At 36.0% G+C, this 25,616-nt stretch overlaps 1 protein-coding gene across 1 annotated transcript in view; it reads right to left on the bottom strand.

Moving 5' to 3' along the window:
* Positions 1–873: 873 nt before the first annotated feature.
* The window catches only part of LOC116176716, a 43,266-nt gene continuing 18,523 nt past the window's right edge, over positions 874–25,616 (bottom strand). Inside the window, exons 2-5 of the mRNA XM_031495464.1 lie at positions 9,378–9,549; positions 1,857–2,017; positions 1,587–1,800; positions 874–1,534 (exon numbers count right to left, since the gene is read on the bottom strand). Of these exons, the coding sequence (XP_031351324.1) occupies positions 1,111–1,534; positions 1,587–1,800; positions 1,857–2,017; positions 9,378–9,549 (971 nt within the window). The 3' untranslated portion in view covers positions 874–1,110. The remainder of the gene's footprint in view (positions 1,535–1,586; positions 1,801–1,856; positions 2,018–9,377; positions 9,550–25,616) is intronic.

Below are 25,616 nucleotides of genomic sequence, written 5' to 3'. Positions count from 1 at the left end.
CCAAAGGAAAAACGAACGAAACCATATTCTTACTGATGGATAGCCGAAGTGGCAAATTCCAAAAAGTTAGCAAATAATCTAAAGCGCAACCTGCTAAAAAAAAGGCAAATGCTTTAGGTCTTAATGAGCAAAAAAGAAAATTACGCCAGACGGTCAGGACGAAAAGAAGAAGGCGATGCGCGACAGAACAGACAGACAGACAAAAGAGATGGGCAGGGTCTACTAAAGGGCCATGGACGATACGGATTTCATCATCTGTATTGAAACAAAGGTCGCAAACAAGATCGGATGGATAAAATTCTACTTTGCCCCAATTCAATACTTTACTGTATAACCCTTGTTATTAAAGTGTGGATCAGTAGATGGCAAATATAATTCTCCAGTATATTTATTACATTTCCAAACAGTATTACTCCTGTTGCTACAGTTTATGTGTCTCGCTTGCTACTAGAGACCTTAATAATATGGTCGCTCAGAAGTAAAAAATAGTGGAAAATTCTTGAAAACATTACTACAAAAATACTGACCACTAAAGACAAAGACGAGAGGAAGGAAGAATGAGCTACCATATACAGGGCCAGCACTGACAGAGGCAAATTCAAAACATTTCTTGTCAGTGTAGTAAACACAGAGGCCCATTTGTGATTTTGGTGGATATGCCTTCTTGGAAAGGAGCGTCCCACCCTACCATGCACCATAACAGCCAAAGGTGCTGGCGTCTATAAAAGAGGGTTTCACTAGAAAAAAACAACAAATGGTAGTGTAAGGTCTCGGTCTAACCAGATTACTTTTTTACTTCTGTTTTACAGCCACCGCTTTATAAACAGGAGATGAAATTGGAGAAAATCCTTTCTTCATCAAGAGTAAAATATCTCATATCATAAAATTATATTTTTATTACCGACACTTAACATACTAGATATATACAATTATCAAATTTAAGATATAACACCAAACAATTAAATACTTAATTTATATCACAAAAGTAACCAGGAAAGTTACAATAAGTCTTATAATAACTCGACTTTCTCTAAAAACGGTCGTCTCAAAAATATTACAAACTTTTTATTTACTCACAGCCTTATAGTATCTATAATTTCGATTAGGTTTCTAAGATATGGACTCTTTACAATATGTCTTCTCACTACTCGTATCCTGGCTACTTTCCAAGCTCCCATTTAGAATCATATTTCTACCAAAATGGAGGTCGGTACTTTTGTGAAACAAATGTCCCGACACCACATTTGAACTGTCACATCCGGCGACGGAACACTGCTCCAATTCCTGCATCAGATTTAACTTTGCGTTTGTCTCGTTCTTTCTATCACAATTCTTCTCAACGTTTCGTATCTCATCTTGAATGAGTAAGGGAATGTAACCCTGCACACGTACGTCCTCGAGCTCGTTCAGGTATACCGGATTGTGATGGGAGTCCTTTGAGAAGAAATCTGCGTCGATGACGTTGTGATGACGAAACGTTCCGTCGTTTTTGTTTTTAATGTCGGGCGATAAGTTGTACGAATACGGCGATAACCTATAAAGTTTCTCAATCAATTTTTTGTAAAATCCCAGATTGTTATACTAACCCTAATTTGGTATTGGACGTGGGGTTATTCGGCGATTCGGTACGTAAAAGCTTTACCGCAAGTATTATAAGCACTAATAAGATGACAACGCCGCAAATAGGAACGGCGATCGTTGCTGCTCTAAACCATACTTCAGAATCAGTATATAAGGCCGTGTCTTGTTTGATTCCGATAGTGTCAACTGACCGATTGTCACTTTCGTTCGTCGAGGCACCTAGAGAATAGGTACCAAGTTAGTACACAACATCAGAACAATATCAAAGTACTTACTTAAGACCGTATCATTAAGAAGAATTTTGGTTTCTGGACTATCAGCGTGGTTGCACATATCATGGTAACAGCATAGTAAGAGAGATTTCGATTGATTTCTTTTTCTGTAGTTTGTCTTCGATGAGCTGCCATCACTATTTTCACACCATTTCCTTTGATTTCTGGAACAAAAGGATTGCTATTAATTTGTTTTCTTTTACAAGTACATTACGATCATGCCTAATAATAGCTAGTATTTCCTTTTTACGATGCAAACATAGGAACCGAAATATCCGAAAATTGGAATAACTAGATTTTTTTCGGGACAATGAAACAACTTTAAGTAGGGGATAGTGTAACTTCTTGTTTGTAGGCATTATTTGAATCTAACTAAGAGATTTTCGAATAAGCATAGAATTTGTTTATTTCAGTTGAATTTGTATTTCTGTAATGTTATTTTTCCTTTTAGAATTGTTTGTAATTGCATATTATTTTAATTTGTTTATTTAATTGTAAAAAGTGAAATTACGTGTTAAAATCTAAGCACATTTAATAACGCGCGTGTTTTTTATCGCTGTTAGAAGAGATAACGGGAGATGGGGGTGTTCAACAATGTGCGCATTAATTCGGAGTAAGTGGAGACTATTATGATTGGTTTCTTTTTTTTTGTAAAAACAGGAAGAAGGAGATTGATTTTATTAATTAAGTGGTGTTTCGTTAAATACTGCAAGCAGGAGGCTGCAAGGTAGCTGGTTCGCAACGGTTAGAAAGCGGACATTTCTTTACGCTATTTTTATTCGGGCGTTTCATCCTATTTGATTGATTGAAACATACAGTTCGCTACTTACATGCAGTTCGTTATTTATATATTTTTTCTGTACCGAAGTTGTAACTGAAGTTGTTACAAAGTTGTGAGAAATACAAACCTATTCCTTAGTAACATCCGATTGTCTCAATCTCAAACGTTAGAATTGCTTACGCAATATTTTGTGTCGCGCTATTCACTACCCCTTTTATTGTTTGTTTGTTTTGTTGTCTGTTACAAATTGGCAGAACGTGTCCTTTTTGGACTCAACAAAGTTGCGACCTGTAGTTTAAAACGAAATTTTTTTATTTTCATAGCGATCATATAAATTGGGCCACATTCATCCAGTGGTTGCTTTGTGGAAATAAGTAAGATATTTTCCATTGTCATTGGGCGCGTTCACCAGACGAGCGCTACCTAAAGGCGGGAATACTCTAGCAAGTTTTCTCGCGCTAGTTGCTTGCTGATAGCACTGTTGAAGTGTATACACCACAGAGTAAGTCGGGCGTACGTTGGTCTTTACACCTCGACAGTGCTATCAGTCAGCAACTCGCGCGAGAAACCTTGTTAAGAGTATTCCCGCCTTTAAGTATCGTTCATGAAGCGCTTCGTCTGATGAACGCGTCCGATGTGATTTCGATTGCGATAAAGGAAAAATGTTATGTTTAATGTACGCCAAGGACTAAATTAATGGCCCTTGGATTCTTCAACAATTTAGATTTTAATGCGATATTTTCATTCAAATGCTCTTTGCTCGCACGACATTACCCGAGCGTTACGGATGAGATGATTTTACTCCCGTGCAAAACACGTAGTGTCTAGCGAGCGATAAGCAACACTTCAAAAAACTACTTGCTCCGTCGCACGTATTCAACTCTGTCCGATTCTGATATCAAATAAAACGCAGTCAATCACAAACAAAGCAATTGTGAAATCGTAAATAAACCCTTAGTTGACCTATGGAATGATTAAATTAATAACTTTAATTGGAATTTTATTACTAATCGTACAATATTCACTTCGTTAACAAAGAGCGGATTAAATAAACAATTAACCTTCATAGAAAAAAAATATAGACTACACAAAAACTAAACCGATTTCATCAACTTTGGACTTTCGATTAAGTGTAATTAATGATTCATGAAGTTATTTGTGGTGCAACAACTTCATTCTCCAGACGCTCTGAAAATTAGAAGTTCATGTCATTGCATAACAAGTAATTCCAATCATTTACAAAATGAAGAAAGTTACACTTCCGCATAACAAGTTTTAACGTTCACCTGCTGCAGAACCCGTTACACCAAGAAAAAATTCTTGTAAAAGTACTCTAGAAAATACACCGAGATGGACAAAATATTTTATATCAAAATGTTTCCCTTTTTCATTAGTAGCTAATTTTAATCCGAAACAGTTATACATGGTCGAGTGAGCGTGTGCAATTTAATGTGAATATGGAATAACTGTTATTCAAACTCCATGGAATTAATGATAGCACGGGAAGCGAATTCTCCGACAAGAGTGGCGCCTCCACTTGCGGTTTTAATAATTGCCGCAAAGTACTAAATTGATTTGACAAAAAACGACTTTACCCCAGTTTCTATTTCTGGGTCACTTTATTTAATCGAGCGGAGTAATTAAATTTTGTTTCTAATTTTAATAACGAAACTCAAACGCATATCGGAAACAAGAAGCGAGGTTACAGCGAAAGAATGAAGTTACATAACCATAAATTTTAAACACGACGCGCGTTTAAAGGACGCCGACAACTAAAATGACTTTAATGTCGTAGTGACTGTCATTGTTTAAGGAGACTGATATCTTTTTAAAAATAACCGCAGAGAATGCCTTCTAAAAATGAAGGCATTATGAATTCCTTCTATGTTAATTACTCGTTGAAGTGTAGTATCAAATGCCGCCTTTTAAGTTCATCGCACGGATCAAAATTCGCTTCCCCTTCACTTTTGGGCAACTTTTTAGGTAAATTGTATCCGTTGTCATACAAATTGAGATGTTTAAAAGGCCGTAAAAGAAGCTTTCTTTAATTGTCATAATCCCACCGTTAAATTTCTGCGATTCTTGTTTTTCCGCCAATATACTCGATCACACACTAATTTTTTGCATTCCAACTGAATAAGAATACTCCAACGCACTAAAATGTTTTGGCCTCATCTCCCGAGTAGCGCAAGTAATATACAGCAACCAATATTGATACCAGAAGTGTGATAAATTGAGGAAAAGTTTTACTGTTTGAGATTAAGGCCTGAGGACGTGCCTACTTTGTTTATGTATGCACTTCAGTGTCTCATTGGATGATATATGTCTCCTCCAGGGCCATACGCAACTTTGAACATAATTTGTAATTATTCACATCGTAGAGTACACAAATTTCCCTGAACTAAATGGTGTGATCTTCTTGTCTGGCGACTTTTTGGGTAATTTAGTTTGAGGCTGTAACGAGAGCCCGTTAACGGATTTTATTTGATTCGAATTTTCAATTTTTTTTCGATTCGAGTTCCTAAGGGACGGTCTTGACTTTTTAAATGCGTGTGAAAACTTGATGCGCCGAGAAGTCGTGTACCCCATAGCGGCAAGTGGAACATAAAATTGAAAATTGAGATTATACAAAAAACGTGGTAACTACTAGGGCTGGGCGATTACGGGTTTGAATAATCGATAATCGATTATGGAAAATAATCGATTACACTGATTAATCGATTAATCAAATAATCGATTAATCAAATAATCGTTTAATCAAATAATCGATTAATCACCTAATCGTTTAATCAAAAGTCGATTATCACATACAAGGAGTGATAAATATCTGTTTGTATGCATTAATACGTTAATTATTTAATAATAAAAATAAAAAATAATTCCATTACTCTTTTCATCAAATCGTTCATTACTAGGCAGATCGATTAATCAATAATCAAAAAAGTGTCCCTGGTTCGAATCCGGGTTCGGGCATGGATATTTGCAAATGCATAGTGGGTTGGTTGGTAGAACAGCCTTGGCTGAAACCCTGCCCATTTGAAAACGAAGGTCAAAAATAAAAATAAATAAATAAAAATAAATGATTAGGCAGCTTACTCTCCGATGAGGTGTGCTTTAGTTTTGATGATACAATCTTAATTCATTTTAGCTGCTTAAAGTGACGTTTTAACATCCGCTATAAAATAAAATAATACTTGTGAGCTGTGAGTGCTCCTTTTTGCGTAAACTGATGATCCAGCTAATAATAATCAATTAAAATTTACTTAATAATTGATTAATCAAACAATCGATTAATCAAATAACCGATGAATCAAATAATCGATTAATCAAACAATCGATTAATCAAATAATCGATTAATCAAATAACCTATTATTCAAATAATCGATTAATCGATTAATTTAATAGAATAATCAAACCCGATTATCGATTATCGTTTGATTATAATCGATTAATCGATTTTTTTGCCCAACGCTAGTAACTACTTTTGTAGAGCTATTCATTTATCTTGGTGTTTTTTATTTAAATCTTAAATCTATATAAATAAGAACGAATCGAGGAAATATATACTCGTGTATATACGCGCATAACACCAAATTAGATAATTCTTTTTTTGTTGTGTTTGTTACCATCAGAACAAAGTTTGTAAAAAGATGTCTACAAAATTGTACGGAAACACATTTTAAATCTCAATATAACTCATAGATGGTGCGAAAGCTCTAGAAGAATTCATACCGTCCACATCAGGCGAGATGAGAAAAAATAGACGCTCAAACGTAAAAATTACGTATGACCGCGAAGGTTTCTGATGTAGTAAAACACTTTCCGAAATTCCCACGGGAACGGGAACAGGAAAAAACAGAATTTTATGTTTCACAGTTGAAAAGAGACTTGAATTTAGAACGTAGGTATGTACCAATTACAAATGTGTAATTGGAAAACAATTATAAACTCTAACGCAGGCGACTAACACAACATGGACTGATTTTGTGAATATGATTTGTAACTTCTACTATACTTGTTTCCCTGTTGTAAAGATTACAAAAAAGGGGACCACGAACAAAGTCAATTGGTTTACTGATGACAAATTACTAAACTCCGATCGAATTTACAACTGATCAGTGAACTACATTGTATATATAAAACACCAAATTTATATCATTTAAAGAAATCGCTCTCTTTACATTACAAAAAAGAGATTCGACTTGCCAAAATAAAAGTCAACGATAATTTTATTAGAAACTCTGGGAATTCCAGCAAATCTATGTGGTCAATAATAAATTCGCATAAAAAATTGAATCCGAGATTAGCAGTTACAGGCCAATCTCTATTTTGCCTGTTTTCAGCAAGGTCATAGAGAAACTTCTGTATAAACAAGTAGTTGACTTTTTTGAATCTAATAAGCTGCTCTATCAGTATAAATACGGTTTCAGGAAAGGTAGATGTACTTCTGACGCAATTATTTCTTTCACCGCGAAGGCTTTACTCGAAAATAAGCAACACATGATAGCTGCTTTTGTTGATCTCACTAAGGCTTTTGATTGTGTATGCCACGATACTTTAGTCCGCAAGCTTACTGAGGTGTATCACTTTGTAAACGGAGTTTGTCATTAGTGTCTTCATTTTTGTCTAATAGGTCCTCTTTAACAACGCAGTATCTAACAAATTACACATCAAATACGGCGTATCGCAAGGTTCTATCCTTGGACCCTTGCTGTTTTTAATTTATGTTAATGATCTACCATCCCATTTGCCGCCGCAGACGCAATGTATTTTGTACGCAGATGACGCTACACTAATATCGAGTAGTATGTGTTATGATTCGGCTTATGCCAACATTCAAGACGGCATCAAACTTATTTCTAGATGGTGCACTGATAATACTTTGAAACTAAATCCTGCTAAGACTACTATCTTGCCTTTATCTTTCAGAAAATCCCTAATCGTCTCTAATGGTGCTCATTTCACATTTCTAGGTAGCAAATTAGACTTTAAATATCACTGCGATCATTTGTCCAAAAAATTGAAAACGTCGATATTTTTACTTACTCGGTTGCGCAACTGCACATCTTTAAATACCATTAAAGCAGCATATTTTGGTTTTGTGCATCGTTCCCTCTCATACGCCATCCTGTCTTGGGGACATAGTTCTCATTGGCAATTCTTGTTCAAACTACAACGTAGAGTTGTTCGGGTTCTGGCATCTTTAGGTTATAGGGACGATTGTCGTCAAGCATTTATCGATCTCAGAATCTTAACACTTCCTTGTATTTATATTCTTGAAGCCCTATGCTATGCTAAACGAAATATATCTCTTTACACACAAGTTGACGTACATACTCATCAAGTCATCACACAAGAAAAAAAAATATATCCGTACTGATCTATGCAGACTGTCAAAATCACAAGAAGGAATACAGTACCAATCCAAACATTTATACAACTGCCTTCCCTTTAGACTACCCCATATTTAAGAGACGCATAAAAAATTTTTTCTACTATGTAGCGCATTTTATTCTTTTAACGAGTTTGTGGCTAGTGGTAGATTATGTAATTAGTTAGCGTTTTTCTTGCGATTTTACTGTTTTTACCTGTCTGTTTTTAGTTTGTTTGTTATATTGTTTGTTATATATTATTATTTTTAATGTTTAATGTAATTTCCCGTTTCTTTTGACGAGTGTAAGTGTAATTCACACCTTCTCACAATTAAATATTATTATTATTATTATTATTATCATTAGGTTTGACGGTGATAAGGTGTACTCCGAAAGAGACTTCCCGAAGTTCCCACGGGAACGAGGTACGGGAAAAAACGGTACTCGACTGCTAGTAATTAACAATAATAATAATTCCATACTGGATGTGTTTAATATGTAGAGTTTACGAGTATAAGTTCGAAATGATTTATGGTCATGTTTTGTTTTCAAGGAACTCTGGATGGAAGACGGACTAAGCATTTTAGGCTAAAAAATCGCCGTAAGTATGTAATGTATTATCTTAATCAGAAAAAAACTGCGATGTAACATTTATTGGAAGATTGATCTAAATAAAGATAAACAAATTACCAGTTTTCCAAAAAAGAATTTATAGCCGCATTCCGCCGTTTGGCCCAGATAGTTTGATGGTGTGATGACAAGTTAAAAAATATTAAAATGTATGAGGTTATGGGGCAACATGTGCAGTCCAAAAGGATAGCGGAAGAATTTCTGATACTGTCACAACACTTTGAACCTCTGATTAATTTCATTTAAATATTGGGGACGACTTGAAAGAATGTTAACTGTGAGATGCGCGGTCGCCATAAGGAAAGATGGCCTCAATTAAGAAACCCCGCTATCAGCCATTTTGATATCAACGTTGGAAGATTTAGATACGTTTGGTGAATGTACTGTGCCGTGCGTACCCAAAGAAACCCCCAAGTTAAATAGAAACAACACGGCGGCGGCGCTAACGGAAAATTCGTGACTTGGTCTTAAAACACGTTGTAAATAAGAATGTAGGTATGCATGCAGCATGACCTTAGCTAAATATAACCGTTGCTTTCTCTTCACCGCATCATTCAAATTCTTTTTCCTTTCGTAGGCTCGTAAAGAATTAAAAAATCATATTCTAATTGATAGCAATGTACGAGTAACAAGATGAAGAAATCTCAGAACCTGTTAACTGCTTCAGGTCGACATTTTGTCAACCTTCATACATAGTTTTTCAATTGCAATTGCAACTTCCGAATAAGAGATGAAATTACCTGTCGCTAAGAAGCTCCACGCATCCGTGTAATCCCTTATAATCGCCACCTGGTAAAGCTGCGGTCGGATTGCTTTGATCTAGAAGTTCGGAAAAACAACCGCCCCCACTGGACTTGCACATGTAAGCCGTTCCAACGCACGACGGGAGATTGCAAAAACAGCGCACGTATTCTGAAACAAACAAGATTATTAATTAATATTTCTTCTTTCATTATTATTCAGGGTTGTTTGGGATTGTTTCATCAAACTAATAAAATATTGCTGCGGCATATTAGCCAGTGGCATAACGTCGCTCGTGCTGAGCCTTCACGATCAGATCTGGCTATACTTGGTTAGATGATTCCGGAATCGCAGTCCGCAGTCGTGAATCTAATTCACCTTTACTATACTTAGGTAACTTAGGTACTAGAAAGGTATTCTCCTCAGTACTTAGACCCATATTTTGAGGTATGTATTCGCAATGCGAATTTTCGCAAAACGGTTTATACATAAATCGCGCTCTTCAAGAGTGCGTAACTTTATTAACGAGTTTGTAGCGAGTTCATAAGTTTGCGGCGTCTGTCCGTTTGTCCTGACTTTTATTTTGCGTTGTATGAACGTCCGTATTACATATTAAAAAATTCGAGCGCTTACAGAGAGTAACTGCTTCTTAGTAAGCATGCGCATTTTGTGTAGCTTTTGTTGTTTTGTGTAAGTCTGCTTTAAACAAATTTTAAGAACACAATCTTAAAGCTACAAATAACATAATGCTCAAATCCACCATGGGTACGCATTTTTGTAAAAAAAAATTTCCTGCGACAGAATTGAACCTAGACCGCCCGGGTGCAAGCCGGATATCCTAACCACTCTAGACCATTGTCGCACACGTTAAATCGTTACCGAAGTCGGTTAAAATATCGGGGATATTTTGATAATGAATATTATGGGAATGTAACGAAAATGTTGTCACCCAAAATGCGTCATAAGGCTCTGAAAATAATAAATTCAAGTAACTGAGTACCCCGAAAACAGAATAGTGGCAACCGACTTCTGTAGGCCCATTTCGAAGTCTTAGGAGCAGTGTAGGCTCTTTCTCGTTGTTAGAAGAGTCTAGGTCTAGAAAAAATTGAAACCGCACAGAGCCCTCCGGTGCTATCGAGAGTAATGTAAGGATTTTCGAAGCCTCATAGGCCCCACGGCTTTATATCGCATTTTCAAGAAACCAGAACTATTTAGGTATCCTATCTGAGTTGGTCTGGAGATTTATATGTTCCATTTGAACCTCGCTTATCGGAAAAGAACTAATAACGTACTGGAAAGAGCCTAGGAGACTGTCGAACCGCTAGAAGAACCTGAAAAGCACTTAAGAAATTGTGGAATGCAACAGAGCATTGTGGAAGAAGCGCTGTACAGAGTCCAAACATTGCTTTTAGGGAATTTAGCGCCCTCTGGCTGATTTCCAGACGGTTCTAGTTCCTTACCAGTGATTTCTAACTCAGTTAAAGAACATTCCTGTCTCTTCCACAGCTGTCAATATCTTTTTCAGAGCTTTATAATAGATCTTTCCAAAGTCCAGTCCCCTCATAAAGAATCTCTGAAGGCCATTTCCAATTAAATGCGCGCTATTGTGATTTTCGTAAGAAAACACCATACCACCCGACTAACGAAAGTGTAAAGTGAAAGGTGGCCTAGCAATCAATGGGTAAATAATGCAAAATAATGATTTGTTGGCGTAGTAAGAGCTAATGATTTTAAAGTAAGTACCTCTTCTTTATTTTTGTTTTTTTTTTGTTTAGTTGAATACTTTTTTTTTTCTCGTCTAGTAATACATGTAGTAACGGGGTTAAGTGGAAGAGCAGACTGTGGCATTGCCGCAGTGCTGAACTTCGCCCTTAATGTACTGCAATAAATCTTTGTTTTCTTTTTTTTGGTACAATAAAGGCAATATTATTATTATTATTATTATTATTAATCAGACTAAGAGCAAACTTGCAGTCTCCTTACATTGCATTGGCCACGATATTGCCTTACAATTTGCAATTTACAGTTGCACCCCTGTTAGAACCGTCAAAATAACCTACAATACCCTTTTAAACCATGTCATTTCTGGAACTAAAGATTCTATACCTAACCTCGCTTATCTGGAAAGAAAGGGCCTAGAAGACTATGTTCGAAGGTGCTAGAAGGCAGCGGAGAAACCTTTCTAGAGAGTGCTAGACGACCATGGACTATGGAGCAACCTTCTAAGCGATGTGAGAAACTGAAAATTACATGTCAGGAAATTTCCAAATGGTTCTTAGCGCTTTACAGAACCGTCTAACCCACTTATATAGCTTTTAATGTCTTTTTCAGAGAACTCGTCATGGCCTAATGACTTTTACAGACAAAGCGCTTAAGAGATCCTAACGCAAGTGCGTGATGTTACAGATCTGAAAGTTTTGAATTGAACAATTCCCGCTAGAAACTGTACGCACTCCGTTAAATGCGAAAAACTCATCGGTTATGCCATTTAATTGGCGCGAATTAAAATATTCAAATTTACATATTTTTCATGACCTATGTTATTACGAGACAGGGAATGTCCTAGCCCAGGATAGGTGCCTAAGCTCAAACCATGAACACCAACCCGAAACATACCCCTGTGTATTATTACAATGAGACAGGTCATGGTCATAATGACTAGCACCTGAGCTCTAATTAAATACAAAACCGTAGATCACAATATGCATATTATTCGTGCTGCAAGCAAAAAGAATTAAAAACAATTGACGTTAAAAGAAACAGGGTGGTGAATTTAAAGATACCACTATTGCCAATCTTTCGACAGAAAATTTTATTTTTTTTAAAAGAAAACAGTTTTCAAAAAATTTTAAGATGGGGGCGGGAGAGGGCATTCAGAACGTTTGTTTTTTGAGCTGGATAAATTTTATAGTGACATTTAACATATAATTACAAGGCGAAACGCCTAAAGTCACAGAAGTAGGAACGCAAGTACAAATTAACAAGTTAAAAAGTAATCGTAAACGATTTACATAAAGCGCATTTCCACTTGCATTCATTTCCCATTTATAAGATGCAACTTCTGATAAAATCGTAAAAATCCGGCCACAAATATGAAAGATAGCGTTGCTCATGGGCAATCCATTTTTGACGTGTTACTTCAATTTCAGTTTATGAGAAGAATTTCATTTCAATGCTTTTCTAAATAAGAAAGTTGGAACTGCGCATGCGCAAACCTAAATTTAAAAACATTTTTAGATTTTCCTTTGTTCCAAGCGCCTAAGTATCAAATTTCACTTAAATGGTGCCATAGATAAAAAAGTTGGCACTGCGCATGCGCAAAAGAAAATTTTGAGACTGGCGCTCCATGATCCTTTATTCCAAGTGCCTATGTATCACATTTCATTTAAATTGTTCCATAAATAAAAAAGTTGGCACTGCGCATGCGCAAAGCCAAATTTTGAAACATACCCCTGTGTATTATTACAATGAGACAGGTCATGGTCAAAATGACTAGCACCTGAGCTTTAAATACAAAACCGTAGATCACAATATGCATATTATTCGTGCTGGTGTAAATGTCGGGCTCTGTTACATAACAGCCTTAACAAATACATTCACTTCCGTGGCAGGTGATGGCACAATATTTTAACTAGTGATGATTATGATGGAAATAAAATCTCCGATGTTGTCGTACAAGTTGAAAACTATTATAACGTAAAATTGTAAAATGCAAATTGAAAAGAAGTAAGAAAGACCCTAGAGCTACTCTCGTAGTAATGATAGGGCAGGCGATTTCAGTTACTTTTGGCAGGAATTTTGTTTTTTTTTGAGCTGCCCCTGAGTTATTACAAGTGCATTCAAGCGAATGATAAAGCTCACCCGAACAATCAAAGATTTTCCAAAGCAATAAAAGGTACTGTGGTCCTTCCAGGCAATTTCCAAAGTTTTTGAGAATCTTTACAGAGCATTCCTCTCCTAACATCCGCATTTAAACGTGTACATCATCTTCTAAATTCTAAATGTTTCTTTTACACTCCTTGCAAGCCTTCAAAATACCTCCTTTAAGTTTTCATGTGTTCACTTCACACAGCCTCCCACCCACCCTCGTCTTTTTGGCTTTGTCGCACCTTTTTCCTTTGTATTTGTCTTTACATGTCTATCTTTCACGCCTCTATTAAGCTTCCTCCATTCTTTTCTCTATTCTTTATCATCTAGGTACATTTTCTTCATCTCATCTCTTTTCCCACACCTTCCTTTGTGATTCCTGCATATCGAAGTAGTTCCTTTTAATTCGCCTTCCTCCACGCCTTTTTCTCTCATGTCTGTTCAAACACTATATCGCGCTTTCTTTGACCTTCTTGACGAATGAGGCATTCCCATATATCCTCTGCAAGCCTCTTTCACAGTTCCATAATTCCATTACGCCTTTTTCACACCTGTATCATTCGTCCTTTTTTTCCTTGTGCGTTTTCTTCTCTGTCTCTTCTTCGCTCCTTCTCTCTTCAATGCTTTTTCGTTCACGTGTACTTTCTCCCACGCATTTACTTTACAGAACCACTTTACGCTTTTATTACGTTTTTTTTCTTTCTCTGCGTTTTTCCATGCCTGTTTCTATCCTTCTGCGCGACTTTCCTGGAAGTTCTTTACGTTAGCACTCCATTCACGTGTCCTTCTTTCAATTATATTATTTCTTCACTTCTATCATCTCCTTTTCCCACGCCACATTCTCTCTCGACGTCTTCTTCCTGTGCGCTTTTTATTCAAATAACGAAAAAATTCAAAACTAATACACTAATAAAAAATGCAAAAACAACATACTGTCAAGCAAGCAATGAGTAGATATGCCTACGTGCGAGCAATTCGCCAAAAACTATGATCTTTGCAACCGTCAGAGTCGTAACTGGTCATTTTGCGCAATTCCCACTTAAATTACCTACGGAATCCGGCAAGAACGTTGTGACTGTAGCGAGATCTATTGAAAAGAGATAAATCCACTCTTCGGCCTAGGATTCTATCCCTCCAGTCGCTTCGCTTGAGCCTGTTTTACCACGCAGACCTTCCAATCAGGTGGCTTGAGGGTCGAGTGATATTTCCAGAAACAAGAAAGATACAGTACTGGTAGAAGTTAAGACATTTCCAATTTGCGTCGTAGATTTTGCCTTGTTGTTGCCAGTTGCATCGTTAAGAATTTGCGTCGTAGAAATCTATCGTCATCATCAGTAAGGAGTCAAATCGACGACATTCGAGAGCAGCTCCTTCACGGTGATAATCAGATAGCAAAGTGTTCTTAGATATGTTTACGTAGTCAAAAATATATATTTTGGACCACCAATTCTGAGATTTGATCAAAAGTTGGTATTTTTAAAAGTCAACACCCTGTATATTTTAACGCCAATTTTTTGCATTCTTTTTTCTCTCCATGAATCTAAGGCTCGATCTAAGGCCTACTATTTAAAAACAGTAAAAAGATAAGCTTTGCATGGTTAAATTAAAAAAAATATACCTAGGTGGTAAGCAAAAAGAATTAAAAACAATTGACGTTAAAAGAAACAGGGTGTTGAATTTAAAGATACCACTATTGCCAATCTTTCGAAAGAAAATTTTATTTTTTTTAAAAGAAAACAGTTTTCAAAAAATTTTAAGATGGGGGCGGGAGAGGGCATTCAGAACGTTTGTTTTTTGAGCTGGATAAATTTTATAGTGACATTTAACATATAATTACAAGGCGAAACGCCTAAAGTCACAGAAGTAGGAACGCAAGTACAAATTAAAAAGAATAGACACTAGAACATTATATCAGCTATGTAAATTCCACACCAATCTTCACACAGTTGCGCCATGGTTATAAACGGGAAGATCCAGGCGACATTTTTCGGGTTTCCAAAGTTCGAATTTGTCAGAAATAGTTTTCCAGCAATCACGAACAGTTTTGCTCGGGTTAAAATGGCGGCGGTTAGCCCGCAACCAAGACCAAGACTAGTTTAAGTTTAATTAAAATAAGTATTGTGTAGTCGGCAAGCCGGGTTTTGAAATCGAAATGCCTTCGAGCGGGATTTGGTGGAGCTCGCACAGGTGTTACAACATAACTTATTGCAAGCGGTGCATTTTTTGCAAATGAGAACATTTCCTGTAAGTAAAAAGGACATCTGAAGTATCAGAAACGGAACAGATTAAAAATAATTTTGTTCACAAACTGACGGACAGAAAAGCAACAATGAGTTCCTGTAATTACACGAGCGTCCGTAATTTATGTAGGAGGTGTAATTACGTTTGAACAAAATCGCAGAAAATTCCGACCCGAGCGTTGAGAAAGGAACAGATTTTACTGGGACAATCCATTAATTATGTACAAAAAAAATGTTTTAACAATCGGTAACCGTTCATTATCTACCCAGCGATTTACCTCTAATTTATTTAATATCATCCTCTTTATTCTTCGTTAACAACGTGTTGCTGCGCTCAGGTAAATAATAACACGGACCGGAGAGATGTTAAAGGTACCAAATTATAGGGGGAAGCAAAAGTACATACGAAAATATGATACCTCCATTAAAGTAAATAAAGGTAGATGGATCGTAGGAATGAATTATTTCGAAGTGGATCCTTTCCAGCAGCAGGCGGTCGCTTGTATAGTAATGAGTAGTGTAGTTGAGGCTGGTAACAAATAATTGTACACAACTAGAATGGTCAGAATAAAATATTGGCCGTCTCAAATTTTAGAAATCTATATTTAAGTAGACTAGGACGGCGCCACGAACCCATTACACTCAATTAACCAACCCCGACAGTTACAATTAGCAAAGTAACCAATCGGTACGACGACATGCGACAACATTCCGAAAAAGTCGGCGTTCGTCGAATTTGTGATTTAGTTGCACGGATATTTTGAGAATGAATTTGGTGAAACAAGGTAGCTATTTGGATAACAAAAATGATGCCCGAACTAATTGCATCAAAGATTTTGCAGATTAGGCTTGCGTAACCGGATGTTGGTGGGGTTAGAAGAACGCCCAAGAACTTTTCGGTATCGTATTATCATTGTGTCCAAGCACTTAGCATTCAATCTCCTTGTGCAAATAATGAAAACTGTCCACGTACAGATAAGACTGACAGCTTTTCTTGCGAACAGAATGATCATGATTAACCAAAATGTTTAGATTGTGAATTGGGTTCTAAAAGGTAATTTGTGCGAAACAAAATTCATTCAAGAGCTACACAAAGCAGTTCGTCGAACACTCACATTCCAAGCCATTAGTGCTTCAAGCATCCTTTAATCATAATGCGTACTTAAACGGACAATTTTGAATGTACGAAATTGCTCTACGTCAATTAACGTACATGACTCATTTGATGTGATGATTTATTTTATAGGCGTTTATTTAGAAACCCTTATTTTATTTGCTCCAAATACATCAAACGGTACGCAAAAGCTTTACCTGATTTGAAAATAAAACTACTATCCGAATATTTGGGGAAGTGGTCACGAAGTATTTACGGTAAAACAACAAATAAAGGGGACAAAACGCAGTAGCAGGTAGAAAACGTGACTGCAATGATTAGGCGCCAATTATGCGCCGTTTGGTACTCGTAGTAATAAGTAAAAGTATAGGTACTCATGAACTGGACAATGTTTTTTTTCTTAAGCGCCAATGCAATGCGATTTTAGGCAGTAACTTTTATGATGTGTCAATCCTCGAAATAAAATGGCGCCACAACATAAATGCCGCAGGCTGCAGACTTCAGGGTTTTTAGATTCTTCAGATTTTCCCAGATCTCCATAACTCTCGGTACCCATATGATTATTTCAACTCTTCCATTTTTTTGGAATGTTTCGGATTTTTCACATCTTCAGATCATAAAGACAAAAAATCTTACCTATTAAAAAAAAAACTGTTCAAAATAGAATGTAATGACTCAGTAGCAATTTTGAACATTGATATTGAAATCCTCAATTTACTTACATTAAATATTATAAGTAAAATATAGAAGTGTTCCTATCGGTTTCAAATTTTCTACATGGTCATTACATTCTAATTTGAACAGTTTTAGTAACATTTTCTTCGGGTGTCCTAAAAAAATCCAGTTAAAAAATGAAAACACACAAAAAATTAAAGTAGGCCTAGGTCTTTGAAACTTTCACGTTTACTCAGTTTTTCATTGTGAACAACATAGCTTAATAACATTTGTGCGTATCTCCTCTCCAAAGAGTACTTTACTGGTATGAAACACACGTTTTTTGAAAATTTCGAAGGTACCTTTAATTTTTCGAAAATAAAATTATTTCACAAATTAGTTTCTAACCAAACAGGACTGACTCCCAGACGCTCAAAATTCAATTCGAAAATTGTGTGTAGAGCAAACAATCGAGGGACACACTGTATATCATTCGAATTTTTAAAACTTCAACACTGAGTTTTTTCATTTACTTAAATTTTCTCATCATTCTTGGGTTTTCGAGATTCTTCAGATTATAAAATCGTTTAGTTTCATTTTCTTCAGTTTCTTCGGATATTTTTGATTCTGGCGATTCTTCACTTGCTTCTAATTCTGCCGATTTTTCAGATGCTTATGTCTTTATCCCTTTATCGAATTCTTGTGATTCTTTAATTTCTTCAGCTGCATTACATTCGTCTAATTTTTCCGATCTTCAGATTAGTGGCACTCTCAAAAACTTCAAGGCTTTTTTTAAATGAAAACCCCCCTTTTGTGTCCTCCCCAATGGCCCTTAACAATATTTTCTTGATCTTCATAAATTACAAATATGCAATTTGTAAAAACTGTTTTTATACAGGGTACTCAAAAATAATTTTAATTTTTTAAATGGAAACTCCGTCTTTTGTGTGTATATTATTAACATTTTAGTTTTTAGTTTAATATAAGTTATCCAAAAATAAACCAAGTTTTCGCTTTTTGAAAGTTTTAACATGATTTTCCGAATTTCCTGATTTACAATAATCCCACTTTCTTTACAGGGGGTACAAGTTGAATCACGGTGTAAAATATATGAATTACTCGTTCAATTTTGAAGCCATTTCGTGATCGTCTAACGTCGCAAAGAAACGGTAAAAATAGGTGGAGTTTTCTTACTACAATCGCACTCGCGCACATTTATTTCAAAACGCAGAGCAACCCGAGATACCACAAAAAATATAGATAATAAATTGTAGAGGACTAAATCTATCTTCAACCGTGTTTGAGTAATAACGATTTTTTATAACACTCACATTTTAAATCGTTTCTAAGATTCATTGTTTCTCAGAAAGGACGTCTTCAATGCGCGAGACTGTGATTTTCGTAAGAAAACTTCATAAGACTCCACTGGTGGAAATGTGACGAATTGAGCCGATTTCTCCACGTCTCCCTTACAGTAAACTGGATTCACTTTGTGCTTATACTAAAAGTAGGCCATTTTTAATACGTAGTTATCGCTGTTTATATAAAAAAAACACGTCGACTAAAAGTCTTGTAATTTTCCATCCCTGACCTACCCTTTAATTATTGTATTTGATGTCGAGCACTTTTTTCAAGCGACTATTACTATTATATCAAATCATAATCATAAAATGTTTTTTTTTCTTCGCATCAAATTGATTACAGGATAATACACGTTTTGGCACGTTTTTAACGCGTTGGTGAAAAAAGTAGCGCTTATACAGGGTGGCAATTTGAAAACTTACCACCCCCCATGTCTTAGTAAATAAACGAGATATTTAAAAAAATCAAAATCCGTCTCGGTAATTCGGAGAGGGAATCACAATGACATAGTTGACGACGCACCCCCTCCAACCCCCCCCCCAACTTTTAAATCTTAAATAGTGACCCCCCATATGTGTGATACCTCGTTGGAAAGCTCTGAAAAAATGCGTTCCAGACACACCAAATAGCATTACATTTAAGTTAGTAATTATCGTGCAAATCAAAAAATAGACTAACATAATACATTTGAAATCTGTCGTATTTAAAACGCAACCGGCGAACATTAGACGAACTAAGACAGAGAATAATTCAAGAATGTCGAAATATTGCAATACCAACATTTGAAAAGGTTCGACAAGAGTTTGAGAATAGATTATACCTACTACTGTCTTACCAATAACAGAAACGATTTTGAACATTTATTGAAATAAAAGCCAACTTTAGAAAATGTATCATATTAGTTTATTTTTGGATTTGCACGATAATTACCTACTAACCTAAATGTAATGCTATTTCGTATGGTTGGAAAGCATTTTTGAGAGCTTTCCAACGACGTATCACACATGGGGGGTCCCTATTTAAGATTTAAAAGTTGGGGTGGCTGGGACGCAAAGGGTTGGAGGGGATCGTCGCCAATTATGTCATTGTGATTCGCCCTTCGAATTACCGAAACGGATTTTGATTTTTTAAAATATCTCGTTTATTTACTAAGACATGGGGGGTGGTAAGTTTTCAAATTGCCACCCTGTATAATCACTTTGGGATTTCGACCGGTCGGGATGTCGGTCGACTGCAGAGGTTTTTTAATCATCGTAGAACGATCGGGTTTCGACGCATCGAGTACTTTTCAACTTGTTTTTAAAATTGTTGTATTTTGTCCGTCCGTCCGGACCCACTTCTTCGATTTTGAACTACTTTTAGAGGAATTGTCCTAGGGCCCTGGGTTTTTTTGCAATAGGGGGCGCGGGGGTTAAAACACGTTCTAGCCTTCCTGGTATTCAAATGAAAGGTCTCAACAGAAAGGAATGTCTACCAACCATAGTCCTCCTCCTCCTCAACTCCTTACCCTGATCGGTTATAATTCCTTATTTCTTAAGAACAGATTGTTGGAGGAGAGTACTCACAAAATCAATCGTCTGGACGAGACATATGTATCGGTGAAGTCAAAGCTGACATCTTAAAAACAAAGTCCGAAGAGGTACTCTCAAAGGGCGCCTAGACGAGACACATCTACTGGCAATGTAAAAAGTTAATTGTAAATATCTCGAAAATGTTGGAGTAAGGACTTGCATTATATACGTATATTTATTAATTTAAATAATATTATATAATGTATCTATGCCGAGTGGCCCTTAAACATCGATAAATAGAGCATACTAATACCTTACACCCCCCTACGAGTATTTAGATTTACTAAGATATTTGTACAAGAGTTGTGCACAATGCATACTTGTTTCCTCTCTTTTTGTATTATTCGTTTTTTTTACTTTCAATGAATGAACTCTAGAAAGGGATGGCGTCTACCCCCAGGGTAATAGCAATCCCCAGTGCACGGTCAACGGAAGCCGGAAGACGGTAAGTAGAACCTTAATCATATGTTTTATAAAAATCGGTGTTGTTTGGCAAAATTATACGAGACAACGGACATCAAATGGTCTATATGGGGAATATAAAAAGTATCGATCTAGTTTGGCAATCTATAGAGTGGGGCGGTTGAAGTTAAATTGAACAAGTTAAAAAGTAATCGTAAACGATTTACATAAAGCGCATTTCCACTTGCATTCATTTCCCATTTGTAAGATGCAACTTCTGTTAAAATCGTAAAAATCCGACCACAAATATGAAAGATAGCGTTTGCACATAGGCAATCCATTTTTGACGTGCTACTTCAAGTTCAGTTTATGAGAAGAATTTCATTTCAATGCTTTTCTAAATAAGAAAGTTGGAACTGCGCATGCGCAAACCTAAATTTTGAAACTAATGTTAGATTTTCCTTTGTTCCAAGCGCCTAAATATCAAATTTCACTTAAATGCTTCCATAGATAAAAAGGTTGGCACTGCGCATGCGCAAAATAAAATTTTGAAACTGGCGCTAGATTTTCCTTTATTCCAAGCACCTATGTATCAAATTTCATTTAAATGCTTCCATAAATAAAAAAATTGACACTGCGCATGCGGGAAACCAAATTTTAAAACTGGCTTTAGATTTTCCTTTATTCCATGTGCCTATGTATCAAATTTCGCTTAAATTCTTCCATAAATAAAAAAGTTGGCACTGCCCATGCGCAAAACCAAATTTTGAAATTGGCGTTTGACTTTCCTTTATTCCATGTGCCTATGTATCAAATTTCGTTTAAATTCTTCCATAAATAAAAAAGTTGGCACTGCGCATGCGCAAAACCAAATTTTGAAACTGGCGTTTGATTTTCATTTATTCCAAGTGGCTATGTATCAAATTTCATTTAAATACTTTTATAATTAAAAAAGTTTGCAATTCGGTTTATAAATGGTCGAGATGCGGAAAGGGCACTGTGAATTTTGAATCGATTCGACTCAACTTTTGGCATTGCGTATTATATGGCTAAAGCTATGCCCATATTGAATTTCATGCAATTCAGTTTCATAACTAACGGAGATGTAAAAGCAATCGGACATTTCTAAACAAAGTTATCGTTCACACGGACAGATAGAGGGACAGACAGACAAAGAACAGACGGACAGACCAACAGGCAGACGACAGACAGCAATGCAAAATTATAAACGATCTCTAGGATCGTTAATAAACGGCAAAAGTGTAAAATTATGGAACATGTAAAAAACGGTTTTTTATTTTTTTTACAATAACTTTTTTTGTAAGCGGTCCAGAAAAAATTCCTTCCTTGGTGCAAGACTCGACACCATAACGAACCAAATAGCGAAAAAAGTAGAACAATAGCTCTTAAGATAAAGAACTAGTAGCGTCGCAAAACGAGAGGACGGACGGACGGACGGACGGACAAAGTGGCCACAATAGCGCATTTTTTTAAACTTTTGTGGAAATGCGCTAAAAAACAAACATTTTAAAAATAAAGTTGCTAATTTCGCACACTTGATTTTAGAGATGTTTAGAAGCGGCAACAGTTTAGAAATGCCGAAATATTAAAACGATTATAGGCACTTTCCTGTATATATAGGGTGTGCTGATCCTACATCAGGAAATTATTTAACCGTATACAAGATGTCTAAAAACCACAAAAAATCGATTTTTAATTGCAGTCGGGATGTGGAAGTTAAGTTTTAACAACAAAAAACGTTGAAAATCGCCGTTCTTCTGGACAATTAGTTGTGAAGCGTGCACTTCTTTTCCTCTTACTACAATTACAGAACCTACGAATGGAATTTTAATGACCAAGCTAATAAACTTAATTATAATGTTGAAGATAATAATTTTAAAGTAGAAGTTTATTCCGAAAACGTAATTATTGCCCCCTAATGGTATTGTTTGTAAGTGCGTTATCTTTTCAAACTTTACGGCCAAAGGAATAGCCATAATTTTTACGTGGAAACATTTAAGAAAATATACAAAGAAAGAGAGATATCGAAGGGGGCATTTATCTTTCGACATGGTAATGCACTTAAAACAGGTAAGTTTATACCATCAGGTGCAAACCGCCAAGCCATGGCCTTTTCGTTACAAAACCCATAAACAACGTAAAACTTTTATCAGTCTTCTTTGAGGAAGCGTGGGTGTAGCCGATATTAATATTTAATTAAGTAAATGAATTTCGACCGGACGAGTAATGCCTTAATCCGCACAACTCTACAAGTCGCTTATTTTAATTACTTTTCGAACCACGCTCGGGTATGTCGATTACCGGAGTTAAAACCAATTAAAATTCTTGTAAAGGTTTTGTTGCCTTTTTTTTATAATGCAATAAATGAGTCAGTGTTTACTCTCTCTCTATTTAATTATACGCGGCATTAATTAAATAAAGTCGGCTGAAAAGCGCTTATGCAAACATGAGAGGGTCGCGGTATTTCTTTTCATTTTTTACGACTCATGCTATATACGTATTCTCGTAGGTAAGTTTTTTTTTTAATTAGAATAATCTACCTACCCATGGGAATATTATTTTGTTTTCATACGTATGTGGACTGTGGAGAGAGTCTGTGGAGAACAACTTTTGAAAGTAGATTTTTTATTCAATCATTAACTTATTTATTTTATGGCATTAAAAATAATAAAAGCTGTAGAAGGAACTAAAGTACCATTCATCCTAAAGTACCATTCTCAATAAACTAAAGCCGATTCTCATGGCAATTTTTATAGCAAAAAGGAGCTTATCCCTCAATATCTCTGCAGGAACTACCTATATTATTTCAGTGCCCCATAAGTGAATTTAATGCATTTTGGTGACCACGTCTCTTCGTGACAAGTGATAGTCATTCCTACACTGCTTTGTTCGCAAATTTATTTATCTGTAGATCTGGTACATCAAAAGTCTAAACGAAGGTACAGCAACAGACTTTCGACAACGGCGACAAAATCCAGCGGCGGTTATTCTTGGTTGGAAGACATCAAAATGAATACGATACGAAGAATCGCGTACACGATTTCAGTAGGGGAATTTTTTTCCACTCAGCTCGTATTCGGAAACCAGACTTTTGATCCGGCTCATATTCAATAGCACCGATTCGTGAACTCTTACAAATCGATTGGCGAATTAAGGTGTGACATCGCTGTCTCTCTTCCTTCTCGAGTTAGACGGGGAACAGACAGACGAACAAAACTGTCATATAAGAGCAATTTTTTTTCTTTCGAAATATTTCCCTAAAAACCCGCATAAGTAGTTAAATGCAAATATTCGAGCATAGAGATTATGGTTTGAAATACCCCAACAGCCCCACAATATGCTAGTTTATGAGGGCTTCGTTGGTGCTCAATAGTTCAGCGTTAGTGCTCAAGTTTTCTTGAAAAAGAATTTTGTTTGGTTCCTACGAGCTTCACCCTTGCCCAAACTAAGCTTCAATTGCTCCCACTGTTATACTCATCACTATAAGCGGGCGTTAGTAATCAAGTGCTTTCCATTAAACATTTTGAGATTATTACTTCATACTTGCTCGAACTGTGTTCAAATTTGTTCGAATTTATGACAATCGTTTGGCACTAGCACAGTGCTGACTGACAAACTCCCCCCCGCGACTCATTTCATGTGCGCGTGCGCCGTCCCGTTCAGCCTATCAGAATGTACAGCGCACCTTGCCATATTTGAAAAATTCTGTGATAGTTCCTTTATAAAATAGCGGAATCGGAGGGTGAAGCGGAACTGACAAAATATGCAGAACTTTCGTACTTGCGGAAGCGGACACAAATAAGTTTTATTTTTTAACAAAGTTTCCATTTACGTTCAACTTAACGTGCAGGTTATCTGTCAAAAACGTCATTTTGCCTATACTAAATAACGCAAAATAACGTTTTTTATCAGATAACCTGCACGTTAAGTTTGACGTTTCTGATACATCACAGGACTGATTACTTTATTGACGAGCTGCTAGCGAGTTTATAATTTTGCTGTGTGTCCGTCCGTCCGTTAGCACGATATCTCCAAAACGAGTGGATCAAATCTGCCGTTTTCAAAATAAGTATACGGGGTCAGGTAAAAAAGTTTACGGAACTAACTTCATTTTTTTAAATGAAACACATTGTATATTTAAAAAGTAGCATATTAAATTCCTTCTTCACAAAGATAATGCGCCAGGAATAATATTCAAAAAATATTCAAGTGACTTTTAAGATTTAAACAAATTAAAAAAATATAAAAAAAAATTTTTAATTAAAAAAAAATCTTTCTGAATCAATGTTACATTTTTCTAGTGTTATATTTTTGAAAAAAGAATTTACGCTACCTTTTAGATTAAAGGATAGTGTTCCATCTAAAAAATGACGTTAGGTCCGATTACTTTTTTACCTGCCCCCGCATGCTTATATTGAAAACGACAAATTATTCATTATAAATAAACTTTTGTAGAAGAGATTTTTCTGTATCGCTTATAACTAAGAAAATATAGTCAATGTGAAATTGACACTTTTTTTAAATTTTTGCTCGCATATCTTTAGCAAGCGAATTCAAATTTTGACCACATGACCCCTATATTACTGTTCTGATAGAAGTAACCATTACGGAGATGAGTGTCGAAAATGTAACACCCTGTACATAGTCATTTTAATTATTACTCATTACATAGCTATCGGTATTTTAAGTCATAGGTCAAAGGTACAGGTACAGTGGTATGTATTAAAATCTTAGCGAGCCGTTCATTCCAATGCTAAAATTACAAAACCCGAGAGACACTCGTAGCGAGCTACTTATATACGACGTGATTTTATCCATTTCGCAAGTATTGAACAAACAGATAATCTCTACAGGGTGCTAATTAATTAAATGCCGATAATACAGGGTGAGAATCCTCGAGTGATTTTAAGGAGAAAAATTTATATCAACATCTTACAACCTCTTAGCTTTGTGCTACATGGTGTTAAAATTTGAAGAAAAAAGTGAGTTTTTTATCATAATTTTTTA

This window comes from Photinus pyralis, unplaced genomic scaffold (genome assembly GCF_008802855.1).
Source record: "Photinus pyralis isolate 1611_PpyrPB1 unplaced genomic scaffold, Ppyr1.3 Ppyr1.4_LG7, whole genome shotgun sequence".
Taxonomy (NCBI): Eukaryota; Metazoa; Arthropoda; class Insecta; order Coleoptera; family Lampyridae; genus Photinus; species Photinus pyralis.
The sequence above is the reverse complement of the archived record's forward strand: the minus strand, read 5'-3'. Positions and strand labels throughout refer to the sequence as shown.